General features: G+C 35.8%; 3 protein-coding genes, 1 long non-coding RNA gene and 1 other non-coding gene across 9 annotated transcripts; 4 read left to right on the top strand and 1 right to left on the bottom strand.

Annotated features, from left to right (window-relative positions):
• The first annotated feature begins 3,741 nt into the window (after window positions 1-3,741).
• On the top strand, window positions 3,742-5,653 carry LOC116209430 (40S ribosomal protein S15-4-like). Its single transcript, XM_031543062.1, has 4 exons — window positions 3,742-3,893; window positions 3,986-4,134; window positions 4,247-4,304; window positions 5,150-5,653. The coding sequence occupies exons 1-4, from the start codon at window positions 3,891-3,893 to the stop codon at window positions 5,396-5,398; spliced, it is 459 nt and encodes a 152-aa protein (XP_031398922.1). The 5' UTR covers window positions 3,742-3,890; the 3' UTR covers window positions 5,399-5,653.
• LOC116209739 lies at window positions 4,670-4,831 on the top strand. Its single transcript, XR_004157331.1, has one exon. It is a non-coding gene; the product is annotated as a small nucleolar RNA snoR143 (small nucleolar RNA).
• A 1,067-nt stretch (window positions 5,654-6,720) lies between the features above and the next one.
• Window positions 6,721-8,877, top strand: LOC116206883 (DNA-directed RNA polymerase V subunit 7-like). The gene is made up of 2 exons (XM_031539711.1): window positions 6,721-6,877; window positions 8,037-8,877. The coding sequence occupies exon 2, from the start codon at window positions 8,049-8,051 to the stop codon at window positions 8,601-8,603; it is 555 nt and encodes a 184-aa protein (XP_031395571.1). The 5' UTR covers window positions 6,721-6,877; window positions 8,037-8,048; the 3' UTR covers window positions 8,604-8,877.
• Window positions 8,878-12,293: 3,416 nt separating this feature from the next.
• On the bottom strand, window positions 12,294-14,196 carry LOC116209203. 5 transcript variants are annotated; one of them, XR_004157171.1, is made up of 3 exons: window positions 13,976-14,196; window positions 12,751-13,894; window positions 12,294-12,540 (listed from the first exon to the last, which is right to left on the bottom strand). It is a non-coding gene; the product is annotated as an uncharacterized LOC116209203 (long non-coding RNA). The 5 variants fall into 5 exon arrangements; XR_004157170.1 differs by having other exon boundaries at window positions 12,294-12,537; XR_004157172.1 differs by having other exon boundaries at window positions 12,294-13,323; window positions 13,516-13,894; window positions 13,976-14,194.
• Window positions 14,197-18,087: 3,891 nt separating this feature from the next.
• LOC116206781 (DNA-directed RNA polymerase V subunit 7-like) lies at window positions 18,088-20,235 on the top strand. Its single transcript, XM_031539585.1, has 2 exons — window positions 18,088-18,238; window positions 19,407-20,235. Exon 2 carries the CDS (start codon window positions 19,422-19,424, stop codon window positions 19,956-19,958), a length of 537 nt encoding a protein of 178 aa, XP_031395445.1. The 5' UTR covers window positions 18,088-18,238; window positions 19,407-19,421; the 3' UTR covers window positions 19,959-20,235.
• Window positions 20,236-20,757: the final 522 nt, after the last annotated feature.

The following is a 20,757-nucleotide window of genomic DNA, read 5'->3' as shown; positions in this document are numbered from 1 at the left end:
TTCAGTGGGTCAATCTTGCTTGAGCATGAATTGTCGGGCCATTGAACTTCTCGATGAGTGGTGTGCACTGAAAAAAATGAAAATGTAATTCACAATGTACCTAATTCACAAAAATTATATATATATATATATATAAAATAAATTAATTGATTTCACATTATAATTGATAGATGACAAAATATATAATTTATTTGATAAAGGCATGTAAATTAACTTTACGCAAATCTATTACTACATATTTAGGATTGATAAAATAATTCCAACAATGAACAAAAGAGTATAATAAAATCCAACGAAATAAAAGAGTCATAAAGATAATTAACAGATCCAAGAAGTTATAACTAATAAAAAAGGGGCCATATACATCAATCCAAAATTACGACAACACGTATCAAAAAACTAATTTGTCTAATCTTTTCTGAATAAAATAAAATAAATATACGTCCATGTACGATAAATATAGTTTGTCGTCTAGTAACAAAATCACCTTACATAAATGTAAAATAATAGGATCTCCTTTTGTTTGAACCAATGCCCTGTACAACTCAATTGTGTGACTAGAAATTTGAGTGTATATGTACGCTATATTTATATATACAAAAACAAAATCAAAAGTAAAAATCCCTTAAATCTCAATACTCTAAACATGCAATATAGAAATGTTTTCATTTGATTTGATGTAGCAGATATAACCATGTTTTCGAAAAAGAGACACCTAAAAATTGTAGCATGTAAAATAATTTGATTTAGGTATAATAATAGTGACATGGTAAGTAATTGCAATCTCAAAACTTTTCCTCTTGAAAAATTTCCTTTTTCTTATCTCTTAAGAAAGAGGAGAGAAGAAAGTTTTGAATTGAAAAGAAAGAACTTTATCCTAACATTATTTATAACAAAAAAATGTTCAAATAGCTGCTGGATACTAAGGTACACACCGAAAAAATATTCAAGTAGCTAAGAGTTAATAACAAAAAAAAAAGTATAAACTTTTCACATTTGAACAATTCTAGCACAATTTTTTAACATAAAAATGCAAAACCTTTCGATTTGATAACGATTATAGCATGACATCAAATTTTCCATTACTTTGGACGGAATCGAGGTCACAAAGCGTCGGTGACCTCAATCAGGGGGTGGTGGCTGGAATCGAGGCCCTTATCCCCCGAAATAGGGAGAATCCTCAAATTGGGGATTCTCTTGATTCCGACGGATAGAGTCACGACCCCGCCCATCACCTCCCCAATTAGGGTCGTTGATGCCCTCTCCCTGATTGGGGTCGTTGGCTTCAACTCCGTCCAAATTAACAAAAACAATTGACGCCATGCTAGAATTGTGATCAAATCGAAAGTTTGTGCATTTTTAAATTAAGGAAAAAAATTCTCGTTAAAATTGTTAAAATGTGAAAAGTTTGTATTTTTTTTATTAACCCAGTAGCTAATGAGGATATAAATGCATATTAACATATTAAATTTAATAAATTTAGATATATATATATATAAATACGATAAAGTAAAATGTAATTCTATTAAAAAAGAAAGAAGTATAAAAACCTCCCTTATGGTTTGAACTTGAGACAAATTAGATCTTGTGATTTTTCGAGGGACAAATAATACCCGTGATTCACTTCGTGAGACATAAATAGACTTCACCGTTAATTTTTTCATCAATTTTGGTTCTCAAACTTTTCTTTTTGTCATTATTACCCTCAACCCCACCACCCTCGAGGTTTTCGGCGTTCTTTGTGGGTGTTGGCAACCTTGGTGGTGGGGTCAGGGTTGCCGACTGGCGGCCAAAGCCCCTTCCCCTTTTTTTTATATATGACCAAATTGCAAAAAAAAGTTGAAAGTTTAAGGGTAATAATGATAAAAAGAAAAGTTTGAGGGCCAAAAGTGATGAAAAAATTAACGGTAAGGTCTATTATGTCTAACGAAGCGAATCACAGAATGTTATTTATCCCTAGAAAAATCACTTGGTCCAATTTGTCTCAAGCTCTAACTATAAGGGAGGTTTTTATACTTATTCCAAAAAGAAATATTAACATCTCTTTTTTTCGTAAGAAATATGGCCCTTAAAAGAACATAAGAAAAATAGTATTTTGTACCTTGAAAATTTCATTTTTAGTGGAAAAATACTAAAATGTTTTAAGTATATTTGACGTACTTGTGTTATTGAGAATATTATAGATATACTGATAGAAGAATAAATATAAATATATAAAGAATATGGAAATGTCCCCTTTTAAGTCCCTACAAATTAATCCATTTTTTTATTGCCTATAAAAAAAATGTTTCTTTTTAGTATAGAGAAAAGAGATGGAAGCTAGTATTTAAATATTTTCATATGAATCCTCATTGCAAGACACATGGCTAAAGGGAAGTTCCCTCTTGGAACTCTCCTAACTCCTTTAGCTTAATGTATAGAGTGGAAAAATACTAAAATTTTTGAAGTATATTTCACGTGTTTTTATTTATTGAGAATATGGTAGATGTATAGTTGGAAGTACAAATAAATATAAATATATAAAGAATAAGAACATGTCTTCATTAAAGGTCCTACAAAGTAATCCATGTTTTTTTATTGTATATGCACCACACCGAATAACCACTTGAATGTTTATTTTTATTATGAAGAAAAGAGAGAGAATAGAAATTTTATTCTAAAAATCCTCATTGCATGACACATGGCTAAAGGAGAGTTTCCCTTAAAAATCTCTTTTAGCTTAATGTATAGATGTATAGACATATGTCTATTATCATTTTTTTTATACACCCTGATATCCGAAATCTTAATGGGCTCTCAACTAATCTTAGTTAATCTAATCACGTCTAGGAGGATAAAGTTCTCTCACCGTGAATTTTTTTTTTCAATTGATAAGACTTTAACCCGAAATTTTATTAACGAAAACAAGTATCGAACTGGTTGAATTAACTCGCGTTGGTTGTCCATGATCATTTTGTGTGATAGATATATAGTGCATGACAAGACCTAAAATGCTCATGTAAAGATAGATCTCCGTTAGCTTAGGTTCCAGATAGATGTCCATGATCATCTTGTCCGTGAACAGTCATATATGTTTTGTACATATATAAAGGACACGGAGACCTAAAATGCTCGAAAATAGTTGGACCACTTTTTTCTTTTATGGATAATTTAGACTCTTGAACATTAGTAGTTATTTGATTCAAAACTTTTAATTTGATACTGAAAGTTCACAAGGGGTACCACTCTGAGCACGAAAGGTTCTCCCCGTAGAAGTCGTCGGGCATGATCACATGAAGTCATATTCCAAAAAGTTAATATGACGAGATACTAACACAATATTCCGCTTCGCATAATTAGCATGCAAGATATGCCGGCCTCGTTTGATTTGTAAGTTTGATTTTAGAATCATGATTTTGATTTTAATTCAACACACTACACAACAAAAATACACGTTTTTCAAGTCAAATTTATAATCTGATCTCATTTGTTTTTTTTCACAATCAAAATCAAAATCAAAATTAAACTTACTTTAACTCTAAAATCAAACGCATCAGCCATATCATGCGACAAAATCTGCCAATTCATCCTCGGAATAGAAATCGTGGCAGGAGACGTAATTATTGGCAACTTTATGGGCAATAATTAGCATCTCGTATTTCGGCAGATTTGCGATTATTGATTTCGCAGGAACAAGCATTTTCCCTAGACTAATAAAGATACTAACCAATTATAAGGACCTAAAATTAATTTCACAATATCTAAAGCCCTTCATGTGCAAATTACTTTAGGCATCCTATATATCACTGCAACAACCCTACTATAAAAATCGAAGTCCCTCCATCGTCTCCACGTAGAAACCCTAGCGGCGGCGGCATAACTGTTGGCGGTTCTCCGATCAATCTCCAGCAATGGTGAGCTTCGAATCCTTGTCTCTCTTCCATAACGGCGACAGCGCTACACCCGATGATTCCCAAGTTAATAATGCGTGTTCCTGTACCTTCAGGCGGAAGTGGAAGCGGATGTAGCGGTTGCCGGACAGCCGAAGAAGAGGACGTTCAAGAAGTTCAGCTTCAGAGGCGTCGATTTGGATGCCCTCCTCGACATGTCCACCGATGAGCTCGTGAAGCTCTTCACTGCCCGAGCTCGCAGAAGGTAGAACTTCAACCATTTCACATTTTCCCCCATTAACTTTCGCATAAATTTGCTCCCGTAAGTCCGGTTTGCTCAATCGAGCACTTGTGAATTGTGTTTTGCGCTTGATTAGGTTCCAGAGAGGTCTGAAGAGGAAGCCTATGGCTCTGATCAAGAAGCTGCGCAAGGCGGTAATTTTTCACTCTCATTGGGTTAAAAATTTATCACTATACCTAATCGAAACTCATCATGGAATAAAAGGATAGGCGTCGATTAGGTAGTATCATTGTCGAATAGGTATCGACACTGGTAATCACAAGTAACTGGATTGTGGCACAATCAGTGACTGCTGTTGGAGTCTGTTGGTTTGCGATTGTGCAATATTTGGAGCGTTCTTGTCTATAACGAAATGCGTCAAATTCAAACTTACTGATTTGAAGGAATATGGTGTTTGAGAATACGGTGACCCTGGGAGTGTAGATTAAGATAATTCGAATGGAGAAGGCATGCCGGTCCTTGAAATGTGTTTGACGGGCAAACTTAGATGCATAGGATGCTGCACTTATCTCGTAGGCCTCTCTAGTTTGATAGTTTGGTCTTGAGCGAAAGGTGCACAAACTGATAGCTGTTTAATCAGCAGCGGCCAGACAACCGTAGAGTTGGATCCACAGGTGAATGGTTTAAAGTGCTACTTGCCTACTGATTCCACCTCACATTCCAGTCGAAGAATCATTCTCCATGACATCAGACAGTAGGTTAGGAACATAATGTATGTAAATTTTCAATAATTTTGTTCAGTAGGGACGCTATCAGCTGAAAACATAATTTTTTTCCCTCGTTAGTAACATAGGAGAATGAATCTTGAGTTAAGCTTATAATAATCTATGACGCTGATCAATTGGAATCTGAGCATCGGTACTTAAACTGAGACGGTATTTTACCTTAATTAGTTCTTTGGTATGAGTTCTGTTTTCGAATTTACACAGGTCATATACCTCTTGTAGTTCTATGAACACTTTTCTCTTCTTGGAACCAGAAAAGGGAGGCCCCACCGGGTGAGAAGCCGGAGCCTGTTCGTACTCACCTGCGCAACATGATCATCGTTCCTGAAATGATCGGGAGCATCATCGGGGTGTACAACGGGAAGACCTTCAATCAGGTTGAAATCAAGCCCGAGATGATTGGTCACTACCTTGCTGAGTTCTCCATCTCTTACAAGCCTGTTAAGCACGGTAGGCCTGGTATTGGTGCCACCCACTCTTCGAGGTTCATTCCTCTGAAGTAGATGAGGCATTCTGGATGCTTGATCACTTTTTGTAATCTCTATGCCTGCCTTCCCCGGGACATCAATTTTGGTGGGAGTACTCTTTCTGAACATCAGCCTGATACAGATTTCTAGCCAAATTTTGAGTTTCCATGATAAGCTTTAACTCAAGAAATGCTGTTAGATACGTTCAATTTTGTTTCTGATGAGTAGCATCTCTTGTCCGCTCTGGAGTTCCTATGCATGTATAATGAGAAGGGATTTGCGAACCATTTATTTCGGAGTCTTAACCACCATAGAGTTGCATTGGGTGCTGTTTCTCCAGCATGCCGATAAACAGGTTCACAAACATCTGCTCCCTTGTTGGTGTCCTTATCAAAGAAATCTCGTTGGATACTACTGCTTGTAGGACTCCCTTCATGAGGACTCGAGAGGATATTTTAGCCAACTAGATCAGGACTTAGGAATGGCGCTCATTCATTAGGTGATATCGAATCAATAAAAAAGAAAAAAAGGTAATATTGTAATAAAACGGTGTCGTTTTTGCTGTGTGCAAGTCTAAAGGCGAATCTAGACTGGTTCGTGAGATCGATGGTGCGGTAGTTACTATCGTTGAACAACTTTGTAGCTGCTGCTACGTGAATCAGTCATTCCCAATACATGAACTTGGAAACATATACTTCTACAACAGTATGGGCAAGCTTGTCGAAAGATAGATGCTTGTTCCTCCGTCATCGTAGGATGCCAGATCCGCCATGAATATATGTTGCCCATCATTTGTTGAGATACCAGAGACATATGCATTGTCTTGTAGTACTAATTTTCGACAAATTTGATCGGCACAGACGGCAATGCTCGTCATTTTCTCATGATGGTCGAAAGGGGTGGCTCCTTTGATAAACACCGGTTTGAGTCACTGCAAAGTAATGCAGCAGAATACTTTCACTAACAAAAGGAGTGTAGTGTAGTCTTACAGTAATTAAAAGATTTCAAGTTCGATTCTCATTATGAGGTTATTTATACCCCTTTATAAGGCTTTTTGTTTTTTATTTCTTATATTAAACTTATGAGTCTTTTTGTAAATAAAAATAAAAATAAAAATAAAAGGAAAAAGAGTACTTCCTACTGGGCCAATTTACCCGGCTTGTGCGGAAGGACTGTCCTATGGACTGATAAAGTACTCATTCATGCCCATTTAATTATGGGCCTGTGATGGGCCATTTCTTTCATAGGAGAAACATGTGGCCCAGGGATAGGCCCAAACCGTTTCCAGTTTTCCTCACTCTTTAACATATCATCCGAGGTTGAGGGAGGGTGGTCCTACAAAAGCCGAGTAGGATTAGAGCTATCAGTGTTGCCAAACAGCCCCCGAATGACCAATAGACCCTTCCTTCTCCTTCATGACTGGCACTGCAAATTTCATTTCTCCCGCTCCCGTGAGCAGATCGGAAACGGAAGAAATTTCACAGCGAGACCCCGTCGTCGTTCCCTTCCGATCAGGTTTCTTCCTCCCTCCAAGCTTTGATCGTCTCTCTTTCCATCTTTTTCCCTTTCCTATGAATTGATTGTTATTGTCTTGTCTGCCTCTGGATATGGATTTCAAGCGTACTCGGCCTCGTTTCCACAGTGATTTGCAATCTTATGTGCAAATTCCGCGTTTTAGATTTTTGTAATTCAATTCACTTTTATTCTGTATGTAAATCCCTGTGCGAATTGCTCTGGCCACCATTGCTGAAGCCTTTTGGTTTGGAGAAATCGGACTGGAAATCTTTAGCTCATTTGGGTTGCGGATGCAAGCTTGGAAGTAGATAACTTGCCGAAGGATTGGTCTTATTGTGAATTACATGCCTACCGGGGTCCCTGATAATAGAGGATTGGATGTGATCTTCATTCAAACTCGATTACCTTGGAACACTAAAAGAGCTTGCTCGGGTCTCGGGCTAGGGAGGGTTATGGAGGGTACCTATACAATTTCATATAACAATCCATAACCGCCCCTCTGTAGCCCTTTCTAACCTGAAATGCGAACAAGCCGTAAGCAGATTTTATTTTTTGGAATATTTAAAATTGTAGTACTCTTCTTTGATTTCTGGCATGGGAAAAATTAGATTTTGTTCTATGATGCACGAGACCTGTTTCTATAGTTGATTATTCTATGGTTCGTTCTTTTCCCAGGCCAAATGTTTTATAGTTGAAAACAAAGTAGGAGGATTCCTGCTTTGTAGTGATTTTCGCATCTCCAGGTAAATGGTAATTGGGATGGTTTTCTCTGAAGTTCTCTCGTGTTTGTAGACCTCATGAGACTTGAAGCTATGCTGTGGTCCAAGTTTCGGATTAAGCTTCATATGCCCTCATTGAGGAAATACTTTAATGATTACCTTTTTGTGCCAGAGCTGCTAGAGCAAAGAGTTGCATGCATAAAAACTGGGATCTCTAGGAGACACCCGGGGACAGAACTAATAGAAGTAGCCGGTGCATGGCTATCCCATAAATCTTGAATTTACCGACTTTGATGTGAATTTTGTCTTCTTAAGTGACTATTATATAGTGCTTGATTCTAACAAAGTGGTTTTTCTCATGTTCTCGCGATGTGAACCTCTTATAAGAGTTAAATCCCGCTTATATATTAATTTGTGAAATGCTCTTTACTGTATTTCAGTTGACAAGGACTATGTACTTCGAAGTGGAATTACGACGAAAAGTTCTAGTGCTCCCAGAGAACCTGGGCGAAAACGAACTAGTTTCTCAAAGATGTATAGTGACACAACTACTGAAGAACTTGTCCTATGAGAAGGCCAGCAAGGATGAAGGCTACTTTCTCACTGTATCGGGCATAAAAAGCATCGGCAGCGGACAGCCTCTTAGGAGATCTAGGCATGTCTTCTTTCCAGTAACATTTACCTGCCGGACCTTCATGCCTTACCGGGGAGAGATCCTGCAGGGAGTTGTTCACCACATTTCCAGGGTTGGGGCCTTCATGAGTTGTGGACCTGTCAAATTGGCGTATCTCTCTATTCTGAAGATGCCCGGGTACCACTATGTTCCCGGAGACGTGCCCTTTTTTCTAAATAATGAGCTTTCCAAAATTAACACTGGTGTGGTGGTTCAATTCGTGGTGCTTGACGTGAGATGGATAGAGAAGAGGGACAGTATGACGAAGGAGTTTCAGATGCTTGCTAGCTTGGACGGCGATAACTTAGGTCCAATCTCGTCCTGTGAATTATGATGACAAAACGATGGAAACTAGCTGAAGGGGAGACTCCTCACTCATGGTTTAAGGTAAATAGGAAATCGAAATAGTTACTTAATGTCGAATTTGTGTGCGGGGCTCAGATTTGTGTTCATACATAGTTTTACATGCATAGTTGTCCATTGTCGAAATTTTCTTCTCTCTTTTCAGTTTTTTTCCCCAAAGGGATTCAGGCCTTGAAATTGTGAAAGAAGATACTGCTATGCATACTGCTAATTTACCTCTCTTTTTCCTGGTAAATTTTGATGAATCGTCCGTGCGTGATTGTGTATGATTGTTACTTAATGAAACTTGAACCTTACGCATTAAGATACTTCAGAGAGGGGTCATAGTTACCATCAAAAGATGGTCGGTCGTTAGCACTGTCGATGGAGCTTGCAAACAGCAGGAGACTTACTGGGTAGGAACGGATTGTGGAAGATTCTAACTGATCGCATAAAAATGAAAAGGCATTGTAGGGGGTCGTGCACAGGATTCGGGAAATAGTGCCGCAAACTTCCTTGAGCCCAGAAAGTACTTTTCGTTAAGAAATAATAAGGAATTGATCTCCGCCAATATTAGGTATCTACAATGGTAGCAGAAAAATAATAAAATAATCAAAAGGAAATCATAGAAAATATATCACAACTCAAGGAGACGAAAAGAGGGACGGTGGGGCTCGACACTGAAAGCATCACGGTTTCTCTAGGAAGCAGGCGGTAGACGTTAGGCCGGACTTTGCCGTGATTTTGTCGTCCCTCCCTCCATTGAAAGAAATAGATAAATCTGAAGGGTGTGACGAGCAGCGAGCCCTCGACAGCGGCCCCTCGCTCCCTCTCGGATCATCTTTTCTTTTTTATTTCTTTTCCTTTTTAATTTTGTCAATTTTTATTTTCTTAAATTATTTTTTAGATTTCCAAAATTAAAAATTTTGTTCTAATGGCATAATAAATAGAAGTAAAAGATTGACTATAAACATCAAGATTTTGAACGTACCTGCTTTGATTTTTAACCAATTTTGTTTCCAGCTACGTTGTTCAAGAGAGTGTACAATATGGTATGGATCGGGTTATGAAGCTAGACCATTTGACTCGGCCCACTGAGACATAATAGAATTAAAGTCCAATACATGGGAGCGGGTTTTCCCACTTAGCTATAAATAGCAACTGTCCTATTGTGGTAAACTAATTAGCTTGCGTTTGGTTTTTGAGTTGGATCATGATTTCACTTAATTTGATTTTATGTAATGATTGTAAGTGTTAACAAATATATAGATTGATGGAAATATATATATGTATGTATGTATATATGCGAAAGTATATGATAAATTTATTATTAAAAAATTAATAATAAAAATGATTAGAAAAAAACATGATGGGAAAAATTGTTACTAAATAAAGGAAAAGACAAAAGAATAATGATTATAGTATTAAATTTAGGAAAAATGGAGTTGGATTGGGTGGAGTAAAATTTTTCATTTACAATCAAATAAAGCTTTAACTTTCCCCTTTCAACTCTCTCTCTCTCTATAAATTCTCTCTCTATCTCTCTCTCATATTCTCCTCTCTCTCTTTTGTTTGGATCGTGGGGTATGGAGGGATAGGATTTTAAGGGATAGGGTGTGATGGGGTGCGGTGGCGTTAGGAGGGGTCTAAATCTCATATTTATATAGCATTAATAAGGGGTAAGGAGAGGGATGGGATAGGGAGGGATTTGAAATCTCATGTTTACATAATGTTAGTAAGGGATGAGGTGGGATATTGCATATAAAAAAACTAAAGTAGTTTCACATAACTTTTGGGGCTTTTGAAATCTCATGTTTACATAGTATTAGTAAGGGTGAGGTGGGATATTGCATATAAAAAAACTAAAGTAGTTTCACATAACTTTTATGGCTTTTAAAAAGGAGAGATACAAATGTCTTTTCTATTACAATTTTTTTTTTTAAAAAGAGATATCCATCTTATTTCACCAATTTGGTAGAATGAGAAAATGGGCCCTTGTATATGAGTGTCATATAGATTTCAAATCCATGTAACTATAATTTTTCGGAAAAAATGAAAAAGAAAGCAGTTTTTAAATCAGAAATAAATTTAAATGATTTTTTCCGCGTTACATAGATTTCAGGTATTTGTGGCACTCATGTAAATAGTTCTCCCCATCCTCACCCTTCCAAACCCCACGAACCAATCGAAGCCTTCCTATCCTGCCGCAGCTCCGCCGTATCTTCACGGTCTTCATCCCTCTCTTTGGCTCCGGCTCCATCAGTACGGGTACTTTTATATTAACCCTTAATTAATATATAAATTTATTGTATAGATTGTTGTATGTCAAAATTCTTCTTGATAAAAACCAATTGTATTTGAAATATTCATTTGCATTTATACAATAAATACACATATGATAACCGCATGCAAGGCGTGGTTCCCGTGGCTAATTTTAGGGAATTGCTTCGAGTATAGGACAACGAAATTAGAGGGAAATTTCGTCGAGCACATATTGCATTTGGGACTTCCCTCTCAAGTAAAAGTGGCTTTTTTTATTTTGAGATTCTGATTTAGTTCTGTGAATGTAATTTTTATGGTTATTTTCCAACTAATTGACAGAGTGGAAGATATAAAAATTTGAAAAATTCTAACATAAGACACTAAATAATATCTCATGGTGGAACATATACTTTTTTCACCCTTTAAGTATTAAAATTTACATTTTAACTAGCAGTTTTTTTCAATATTTTTACAATATCATCGGATCACATTTCAAAACAATCAAATATGTTGGATTGATGATGTGTCGCATGTAAATGCCGACACGTGTCGCAATTGCTACCCGACAAGGATTGATACAGAATATAATAGACATGTATTAGAATAAGCAAAGAATATAATATAAATTCTGATGAACTTTTATTTGTTTAGTTGGAGAGAATAACAAAACTGATAATTATAATTTTGAAGTTTGATTGGCTTGAATAAGGAATTGAAAGAAAAGAAATAAGGCGAAAGACTGAAATGCCCTTCATGCCAAATCTAATAGGTTTAATAGGATAAATAGATAATTTTAATGACAATTTTTATAATTAATAAAAAATAAACATTTTTAATAATTTAAAAAAGTAAAATAATTTTTAAAAATTAATTATTTTAATTAAAGTTAATGAAAATTGTTATTATTAATATTTAAATTTTTATTAATAATGAATTAAAAATATTATTTTTATTAATTGTAATAGAAATTTCTATTTTAATAAATTAATAAGCATAATTATTTAAATAATTAATAAAAACATATTCTCTCATAATAAAAAATTACCGTACATTATAATTTAATTATTAATTAAATAATTAACAAAAAATAGCCATTTTTACTTAAAATAATTATTTTACTTTGTAATATAAACTACTATTATAATAAAAATTTAATAAAAAATATTTCAATTATTAAATAAAATTATGAAAATTATTATTTTAAATATTATGAAAAAAACCTGCAACGAACCTAAAATTAACCTTGCTTAAAATAATCTTACATAAAACATATTTTATGCCATAATAATAAATAAACCGGCTTAAAAAAACCTCAACATAAAACATACTTTACACCATAATGAAAAATAACCATCTTATCCACAACCTCCACAAAAAACATATGTTACACCAAAATGATAAATACACTGCTTAAAACATATTTTCAATAACGCAACGACACTAAAATTAATCATAGAATCGTATATACAAACTTGTAACCATGTTTACACCATGACTAATGTTCTACATAATAAGAACAATTAATGGTTAGGGGCTATAAGAGTACAGAACAATTTAGTCATTTTTGCATATTTGTATACATTTCAAAAGGTATAATAGCTATACTAATAAGCGGGCTTCAACTTTTCCAACAGTTGGGTAGCAGCTTTACTTCCCAGGGTCCTCTGCTAGATTTGCGGAACAATTTTTGACCAAGTAAGCAAATCACATCAAAAGCTCATGTGAAATGCTAATTATCAGAACAATTTTGAAGAAAAAGTGGACGAACATTTAAAAATTACTTTGTAGGGAAAAATAATCCAAGCAAATGCAATATTTTACATCAAGAGATGCTTGTAGCATCTCATCCCAATCATCTATAAATTCTTCCATATTACCTCTTTCTCAAAAAATGGTTTATGTCGAATGAGTTGCTTGGAGTTCCCAGTCAGTGATCCCAAGAGGCCAATCATGTGATACGAAAATATCAATTGGTTCCTCAACTTGCATGAGTTTGCGGACATCATATTCACGAACGTGGTACACAGACCTGATGGTGCTCTCACTATAAGGTGGCCTCTCAAAGTGTCATGTTCAAAGAAAACCTAATCTGGTTTGATTTTAAAGTCATCTGTCCCAAACATCCTATGCAAAGATTCAACAGAGTACTAACACAGTTTTTCGATTCTAATGGAATGATTCTAATTGCTAATACAAAATGTTTAACCAAAGCTCTGAAAACCAACGATTTTACATTCATATATTAAAAATTAGAGAACAAATGATAATTTTTGTCAGTATCAAAAAGCTTATGGAGATGTACATACTCTATATATGACTAAGAGCTACCTAGTTTGTAATGCCTTGCATTATATATTCCAGAGAGTCCACCAATTCGAATGTTTCCAAACTTAAACACCCCAACATATCCCAAGAAATAAATATTTGGTGCTGCCTATCCTCCATAGTACCTAATCAATGAAACCAGAATAAACAGCAAACATATAAGAAAAGCGATTAACAGAAACAAAAGCAGCCGGGGCTAATATCAACCATTCCGATCTACCACTTTAAACCATCCCTATCAAAAAGACCAGGGGGAGAGAAAACGAGATTTTGAAGAAAAACTTGATTGGGAATGCTAATGAAACAGAGGTAAATACCTTATCTTGTGTTAATATGGGATAGCAAAATTGAAAGAATCAAAGACCAATCCTTTTGTAACCAACACTTCTAGGCTACGTTTGGTTCGATCAGACCACCGGCTATTAACAAAGAAATCATCACCATCAGCGGATCATGCCACCAATCATTAAAAAAAAGTCAAATTTTACATAGAAGCCAACCATTTCAAGAGCAAGAAACTTCAGCCCAGCAACAGAAATGGATAATTAAATCTCCAGAGCATGTAATTAGCAAGAATTACTCACCGATTTGGGAGATTCTTCAGGGGAATTCCATCTATGGAAATCGGAGAGGGAGAAGATAGGGAATCACGGTAATGGGATTTGCTTCTTCTGCTGAAATAAACCTCGCCAATCACTGAGAATGGGTGAAATTAACCAATGATCAATAAATCAATGGACCAAGAATGGGTGGAATCGAAGGAGAGTTCAACCGTACCTGCTTCGGTTCTGTTCTGGTTGGGCGAGCTTAGGGTTTCCTGTTGCTAATTGCTCCGGCAATGGAGTGGCGAAGATCAACACCTCAACCCAGTTCCGCTATGTCAAGGGAGGAATCGAAACTGGATGAGGGAGGAAAGGAAGTACTTTTCGTTTGCTCTGCTTGGGGTTGTGGAGGATTTGCCGAAATCGGTGGTTTCTGCAAGAGATAAAGCTTGATAGCATGCGATTATAATAATAAGTCAAGAAAGTTGAGGGTATTTTTGGGTTTTCACATCATTTTCCGGATGGAGAATACTCATTCCGCCCATTCAAGGGAGGTGCACGCTTTCCTTAGGTCATATTTCAAAACAATCAAATATGTTGGATTGATAATGTATCGCATGTAGACGCTGACACGTGTCACAATTGCTACTCGACTCTTTTTAACTGTTCCTACCTGAAACACGACAATCCAACCCCACTTTTTTTAACCGAACCGTTTTTCAAGAAATTGGTCTAATACAAAGCCATTCATAATTAAATCGGTTCAAATTTATCGGTTTGATTCGTAAACTCGGTTTAAACATTTAGTTATTCTTCTGAAACAACATCGTCAGCCATGGCATCCATCATCGCCGGAGAATAGAAAGACGGACTTAGGTTTTCATTTGGAGAATTACAACCGAATGAAACAATATATAATCAAGTGAATCAAACGAATGAATTTAGTTAACTTATGATTAAGTTTCATGAATGATTTATGTCCGGCCATGCTCCTACATGCTAAAGACGACCATTGGTGGTTGTCTTGTTGTGCAGTTGGACGAAGATCGGAATTGGACGAACACAATATGGCAAAACGTAAATTTATGAAACGATAACGAGATTGTGAAAACGAAATGAGACTATTATAATAAGGCTCAACATACTTTAAAGATGATGAAAGCCGTCATCAATGGCGACTTTCGATGAACGAACGGTTGCCTTTTCTTTTTAGTTGTCCGAAAAAAGTCCGGGAAAAAAATAGCTTTCCTAATTTAACTTCCTAAAAATATGGAATGTTAATTTTTATGAAGATCACTATCCCTAAAATTATGAAATTGGAAAAGTAAATTAAATTAGGAAAATAGGTAAAAAAAAATGAAAAACACAATTTCTCTAATCGCCATTTACCTCTAACCGTACAATAACTCACATAATTTTTTTAGTTAGATTTGCTTAAGCGGATTACAGAATTAGTCAAGACCAATATATAAATATACCAACTTATTTGCTTTTGTTTTCTTTCCTAAAGAAATTTATATTCCTAAGACTATTTATAGCACAATTGAGCTCTGACAGATATGACAATTAGCTTGAGCTAATATAAAGAAATAAAATAATAGTTAGTTTTGTTCCAAATATTTGTTTCTATCAATGGTCGTCATCATAGCTATATTCATCAACAATTGAGACTATAAACATAAATAAAATATAAAGGCCGCCCTTGGTAAGTCATTTAATCAAACCAAAATTAGTAATGCTCGAAGTCTTTAGCAACTTCTCGCTGTTATTCTTTTAGTTAGATTTGATTAAGCGAATTATATAATTGATCTAGGCCAATATATATATATATATATATATAGATACACACACGAATTTATTAGTTTTTCATCAAGGTCCTCTTCGCTAATACTTTTGTTTTTCCTCTTAAAGAAATTTGTATCCCTAAGACTATTTATAGCACAAATGAGCTCTGACAGATATTATAATTAACTTGTGACAATATATATAAACAAATATAAGTTAGTAATATATTCCAAATATTTATTTCTATTAAATGGTCATCATCATTGCTGCATTTAACAACAACCGATACTATAAATAAGAATAAAATATAAAGGTCGGCCTTAGCAAGTCATTCAATCTGGCAAAATCATTATTGCTCAAAGTCTTTAATAATTACTCTCTGTTATCCCTTTAGTTAGATTTGTCTGAGTGAATTATAGAATTGGCTTAGGTCAATATATAAATATATGAATTTATTAGTTTTTTATCATGATCCTCTTCACTAATGCTTTTGTTTTCCCTCTTAAGACTATTTATATTTCTAAGACTATTTATAGCACAGATGAACCCTAGCAGACAAGACAATTAACTTGAACCAATAATATAAAACAATTTTAGAAAAAAAATCTACTCAATTAACGAACGAAATATCCTTGAAAAATATCAACTTATCGGAAAAAAATGCAAAATATCCCTCAATATCAAGGAATAACATAAGTAATTATCATTGCCAAAAAGAAAAACTAATCGAAGGCCGGGGAAAAATGAGAAAGATCAACATGGCCGGCTTCCAATGAACTCTCCGAGACTACTACGGGAATCGTTGAGTCGTGGCACGGTTTGACGAAGTGAAGCAAAACATGTCAATAGGAAATGACCATCATAATCGAGACTAGTTTCCCGTCGCAATGGTAGGACGTTCGGCGGGTGACTCTTTTCATATTAAAAGCATCGCAAACTTGATGAGGGAGTTGAAGTTTCAATTTCAGTGAACAAAATTTTCAACTAGGTATAAAAGAAATGCGAAAATAGGTTGTTTGCGGAAACAATTTAATGATCGAAAGGGCCAAAACTTATGTATCAATTGCTAGATGATGATCGAACGTGGTGATCGGAATTGAAAATGATAGAATGAACCAATGAAAAACCGAAGAAACTAGTTAAAAACGATAGAATGAACTAATGAAAAACTAAACAAACCGATTGAATAAATAAGACCAAATCGAAATTGTAAAAAATTAGACCATCGGCGGTATTAGTCCGATTAATTATGGTTGGGTTTTGCCATATTCCAATTACATTTTGTCTTGCGTGTGGACACGTGTGATGGTGTGATTGGGCCATATGTCGGATTTGTGAGGGATGAGTACAAATTATTATGAACAAAAACCACTAAATGAATAGTTAAAGAACTATAGTTTGAGGGGCAAAATATATAAACTATGAATGGCCAAGATTTCATGTTGAAATATTTAATGGATATGATAAGTGTCTCACCAGAGGACATTATTTATTGTCCCATGCTAGAGGCACTCTATAAATTTTTATTTAGACGTGTAAGTGTAAATAATTTGGTTGAAAATTGAAGAGTAATAATATATAAATTTTAGGGTTAGAAAATAGTACAGAAAGACACAACTTTTACATTTTTTTTTCTAAATATAGCATTACCTTCATAGTAGAATATAAATGCACGACCTTTACACTTTTTCCTAAATATATCATGACCTTTAAAAAATAGCACATAAATACATGGTTTTTTGGTTGAGCTGCAATTCTAGCACGGCGTCAATTATTCCGTCAAGTGTAAAGAAAACAGCTAGCAAGAGTTAATGATATAATGTGTCACAACATGATTGAACAAGTGGCACTTGGTATCGTTAGATTCATGTTAGCTGTTATCATCCAATCATGTAAGGTCTACATATCCAATCATGTTCTGTCACGTGGCACTGTTAGCTCCACATTAACTGTTATCGTTGCAACTTGACTAAATGATTAACATTATACTAAATGCGTAACTAAATCTAAAAGTCATGCTATATTTAAGAAAAAAATGCAAAAGTCGTGCCTTTATATGCTACTCTCCAGAGGTCATGCTACAATTAGGAAAAAATGTAAAAGTCGTACATTTCTATGCTATCTTCCAAAAGTCATACTATATTTAGGAAGAAGTGCAAATGGCATGTTTTTTTAGATAATTAAACTTAAATTTTATTATAACGTCCAAATTTACGGGGATGACTGTCTTCCTTGATCCATTTCAGCAGCCACAAAGTTTTTCTTTTGTTTTGTTTTTTTTTTTTGGCTCAGTAGGATTAGGAGAAAATTTATAATGTATGGGAGATCATAAGAAGTTCACAATCATGTTAATTTTCTTTCTGAAGAAATCTGCGGTTGAGAAATTGAATAATTAACAAAGTAGTCCCGCTGATAAATATAAATACAAATTTTGGTAGAAAAGAGGAAGAGGCTGATTTATTCGAGTTCGTGGATGGATTAAACAAAATAAAGAAAAATATAGGATGAGAACAAACAAAGTTAAGGATGAGGACCAAAATGTAAATATTTTCCTGTAAACGGAAAAGACAAACTTTATTCCTCTGGCTTCCTCCTCTCGCCCCTTATACCTCCTGCCGCGGCAGCTCACTCTCTCCTTCCTTGCTTTCTACTATCAAAACCTGGGCGAGGTTCCAAAGTTGCCCGCTTTCTCACGCTCCAATCTTTGCGTCAGGTTCGTCTCTTAGGGTTTCTCAATCTAATCGAACAGTAGCATACTGGGTTGGGGAATGTCGTTATGGGGTTTTGATTGCTGGTTAATAATTTTTTCGGTTTCAATGCACATTAGCTGTTTGCTGTAATGCTTAGATGGTTACATTTATCTAGAACTGTATTGCTGCTTAATGATCACATTCGCCCACCGAATTTCCTTGTTTTACGGGTGAATCTATAGGTGTGGATGAGTTACCTCATGCACTTATTGGAGGAAAATTTTCGCCATTGTGATAGTCAGTATCATCCTCGCTCTACTGAACATATTAGATTAGATGGTTGTTTTGAGAGTCTAATATAATATGTCCTGTGCTTTTGGTTTTGATTGGATTTACTTAAATATTTACATTTGATATGATGCTTGTGATTATAAGCTATCGTGTGGGGAAATATTCAAGTTGGGTATGGTTTCAATAGGATGCAATCTGGCCTATCTAGTGGATTGTTCATATTTGGGTCTTCTGTTATGCGTCTCTTCGTCTTAAGGGCGTTTTTGACTGTAGGGGTTTATGGATTGGTTGGTATTCTTTGGGGAGACGATGATGTCGGGTTTTCTATGGATTGATGAATCCTACAGATTCCTAGAGATTTAAGGCAGTAATAGGGTTCAGAAATGAAAAGGATGTGAAACTGATTCCTTGCTGAAGGAGAGGAGGGTCAAGCAGTTGTATTGATTTCTTGATAGAAAGAACTTATCATTGATGATAAGTTAGAAATTGAGTTGAAGAGAGTACAGGGGAACGATTGAAAGGGAGCTGATGACTAAAACGGGGAAGAGTGTGTAGTGTGTCTGCGAATCTGCTTGTCATTGTTGTCTCTTTCATAGTGCAGAAATGGGTTAGCTTTGTATATTTGACAGTATATATAACTTGCGTTCATTCAAAATGTCAGTGGACTCCCATGTATGTAGGGATTGGCCACTATGGTTCACTGAGCTGTCTCTCCTGCATTTGATGTATTTAGATAGATTAGAGAGCTCTATGGAGCAAAGTGCGTGCATGTTCAAATGCTCGAAGAGAATTTCCCGCTTTAGGTTGAGAGCATCAGTCAGAAAAGTGTTTATTTAGATGTACATCATAATATTCTTGAGCAACGCGGTTAGACACTGACCAGCTTCCTCCTCATGACAGATCTTGTCCTCCAAAATGTTCCTGAACGTGCAGCTTCCGTGGAATGTTATAATCCCGGCAGAGAACCTCGATGCAAAGGGGCTAATGCTGCAGAGATCCATTATCATCCGCCTCTTGGATGAGTTTGCTAGCAAGAAGGCCACCAAGGAACTTGGGTACTACTTTGCTCTGACAACTCTGGACAGCATTGGGGAGGGTAAGGTAAGGCAGCACACAGGTGATATCCTATTCCCTGTGGTGTTCCATGGGATCACCTTCAACCTCTTCCGAGGGGAAATCATAGAGGGGGTTGTGCACAAGGTACTGAAGCACGGGGTCTTCTTGAGGTGTGGGCCCATGGAGCACATCTACCTGTCCAGCACTAAGATGCCCGACTACAGATACGTTCCCGGGGAGAACCCGGTTTTCCTGAACGAGAAGCTGTCAAAGATTGGGAAGGATGTGGTGGTCCGTGTCATCGTGCTGGCGACAATGTGGCTGGAGGTGGAGAGAGAATTCCGTGCACTGGTGAGCTTGGAAGGCGATTTCCTAGGACCGGTTTCGTCGTTTTAGAACATCTGCATCAGCTATGCCCCCAGTAATCACTAGGAAAGGTTAGGACTGCTGAATGAGATTAACCCTGGGACTCTTATAGTTGGAGATTTACTTTAGCTTCCATTTTGTTAATACCAATCAAATGGACCCTTTATCTTTTCCGATCTAGGGACATTGATACCTTTCTAACAATTGCCTAATGCTTGAGATGATTCGGGATGTCTGGCTAACTTTGATGTGTCCAGCAACAGCTAATCGATTCAAAAAAATGAGCTGATTACGTTTGTACTTGATAGATGGCTTATGATATGATACATTTATATAACAGTTTGTCTGCAGTGGAATATAACCGGATTTACCTACGGGTATTTTACGAAGATAACTGCGATCTGAATCTGAAGTGCCAGCCCCGACTTTTACCTACTTATCAGGTTTGATTGACATGGCTGACAATACAATGTCTGTTTTGCTGCTAGCTCGATTGCTCATATAGTTGTAGTTCAACTGAACTAAGCCACTTCACCTTGCACGTCACAAGGGATTATTATTCGTGATAAACATTAGTATTATGTCATCGGCAAGATTCAAATATTATTCGTGATAAACATTAGTATTATGTCGTGGCAAGAGTCAAATAAAAGATTTTACTAAAGGGAAGTGGTACCGAAATTTGTTAGCTTAATTTGTAATCTATAATCTATATATATTCAACAATTTTAAATTAACGTTTCCCAAACTTTGTTAGCTTGATTTGTAATCTATAATCTATATATATGGTAACTTAGACTACTCCCACGAGAGTATCCGATTCTTTCGA

The sequence above is a fragment of the Punica granatum genome, chromosome 5, assembly GCF_007655135.1.
Source record: "Punica granatum isolate Tunisia-2019 chromosome 5, ASM765513v2, whole genome shotgun sequence".
NCBI lineage: Eukaryota > Viridiplantae > Streptophyta > Magnoliopsida > Myrtales > Lythraceae > Punica > Punica granatum.
Note: the sequence above shows the minus strand (reverse complement) of the source record. Positions and strands in the feature narration are given on the sequence as shown.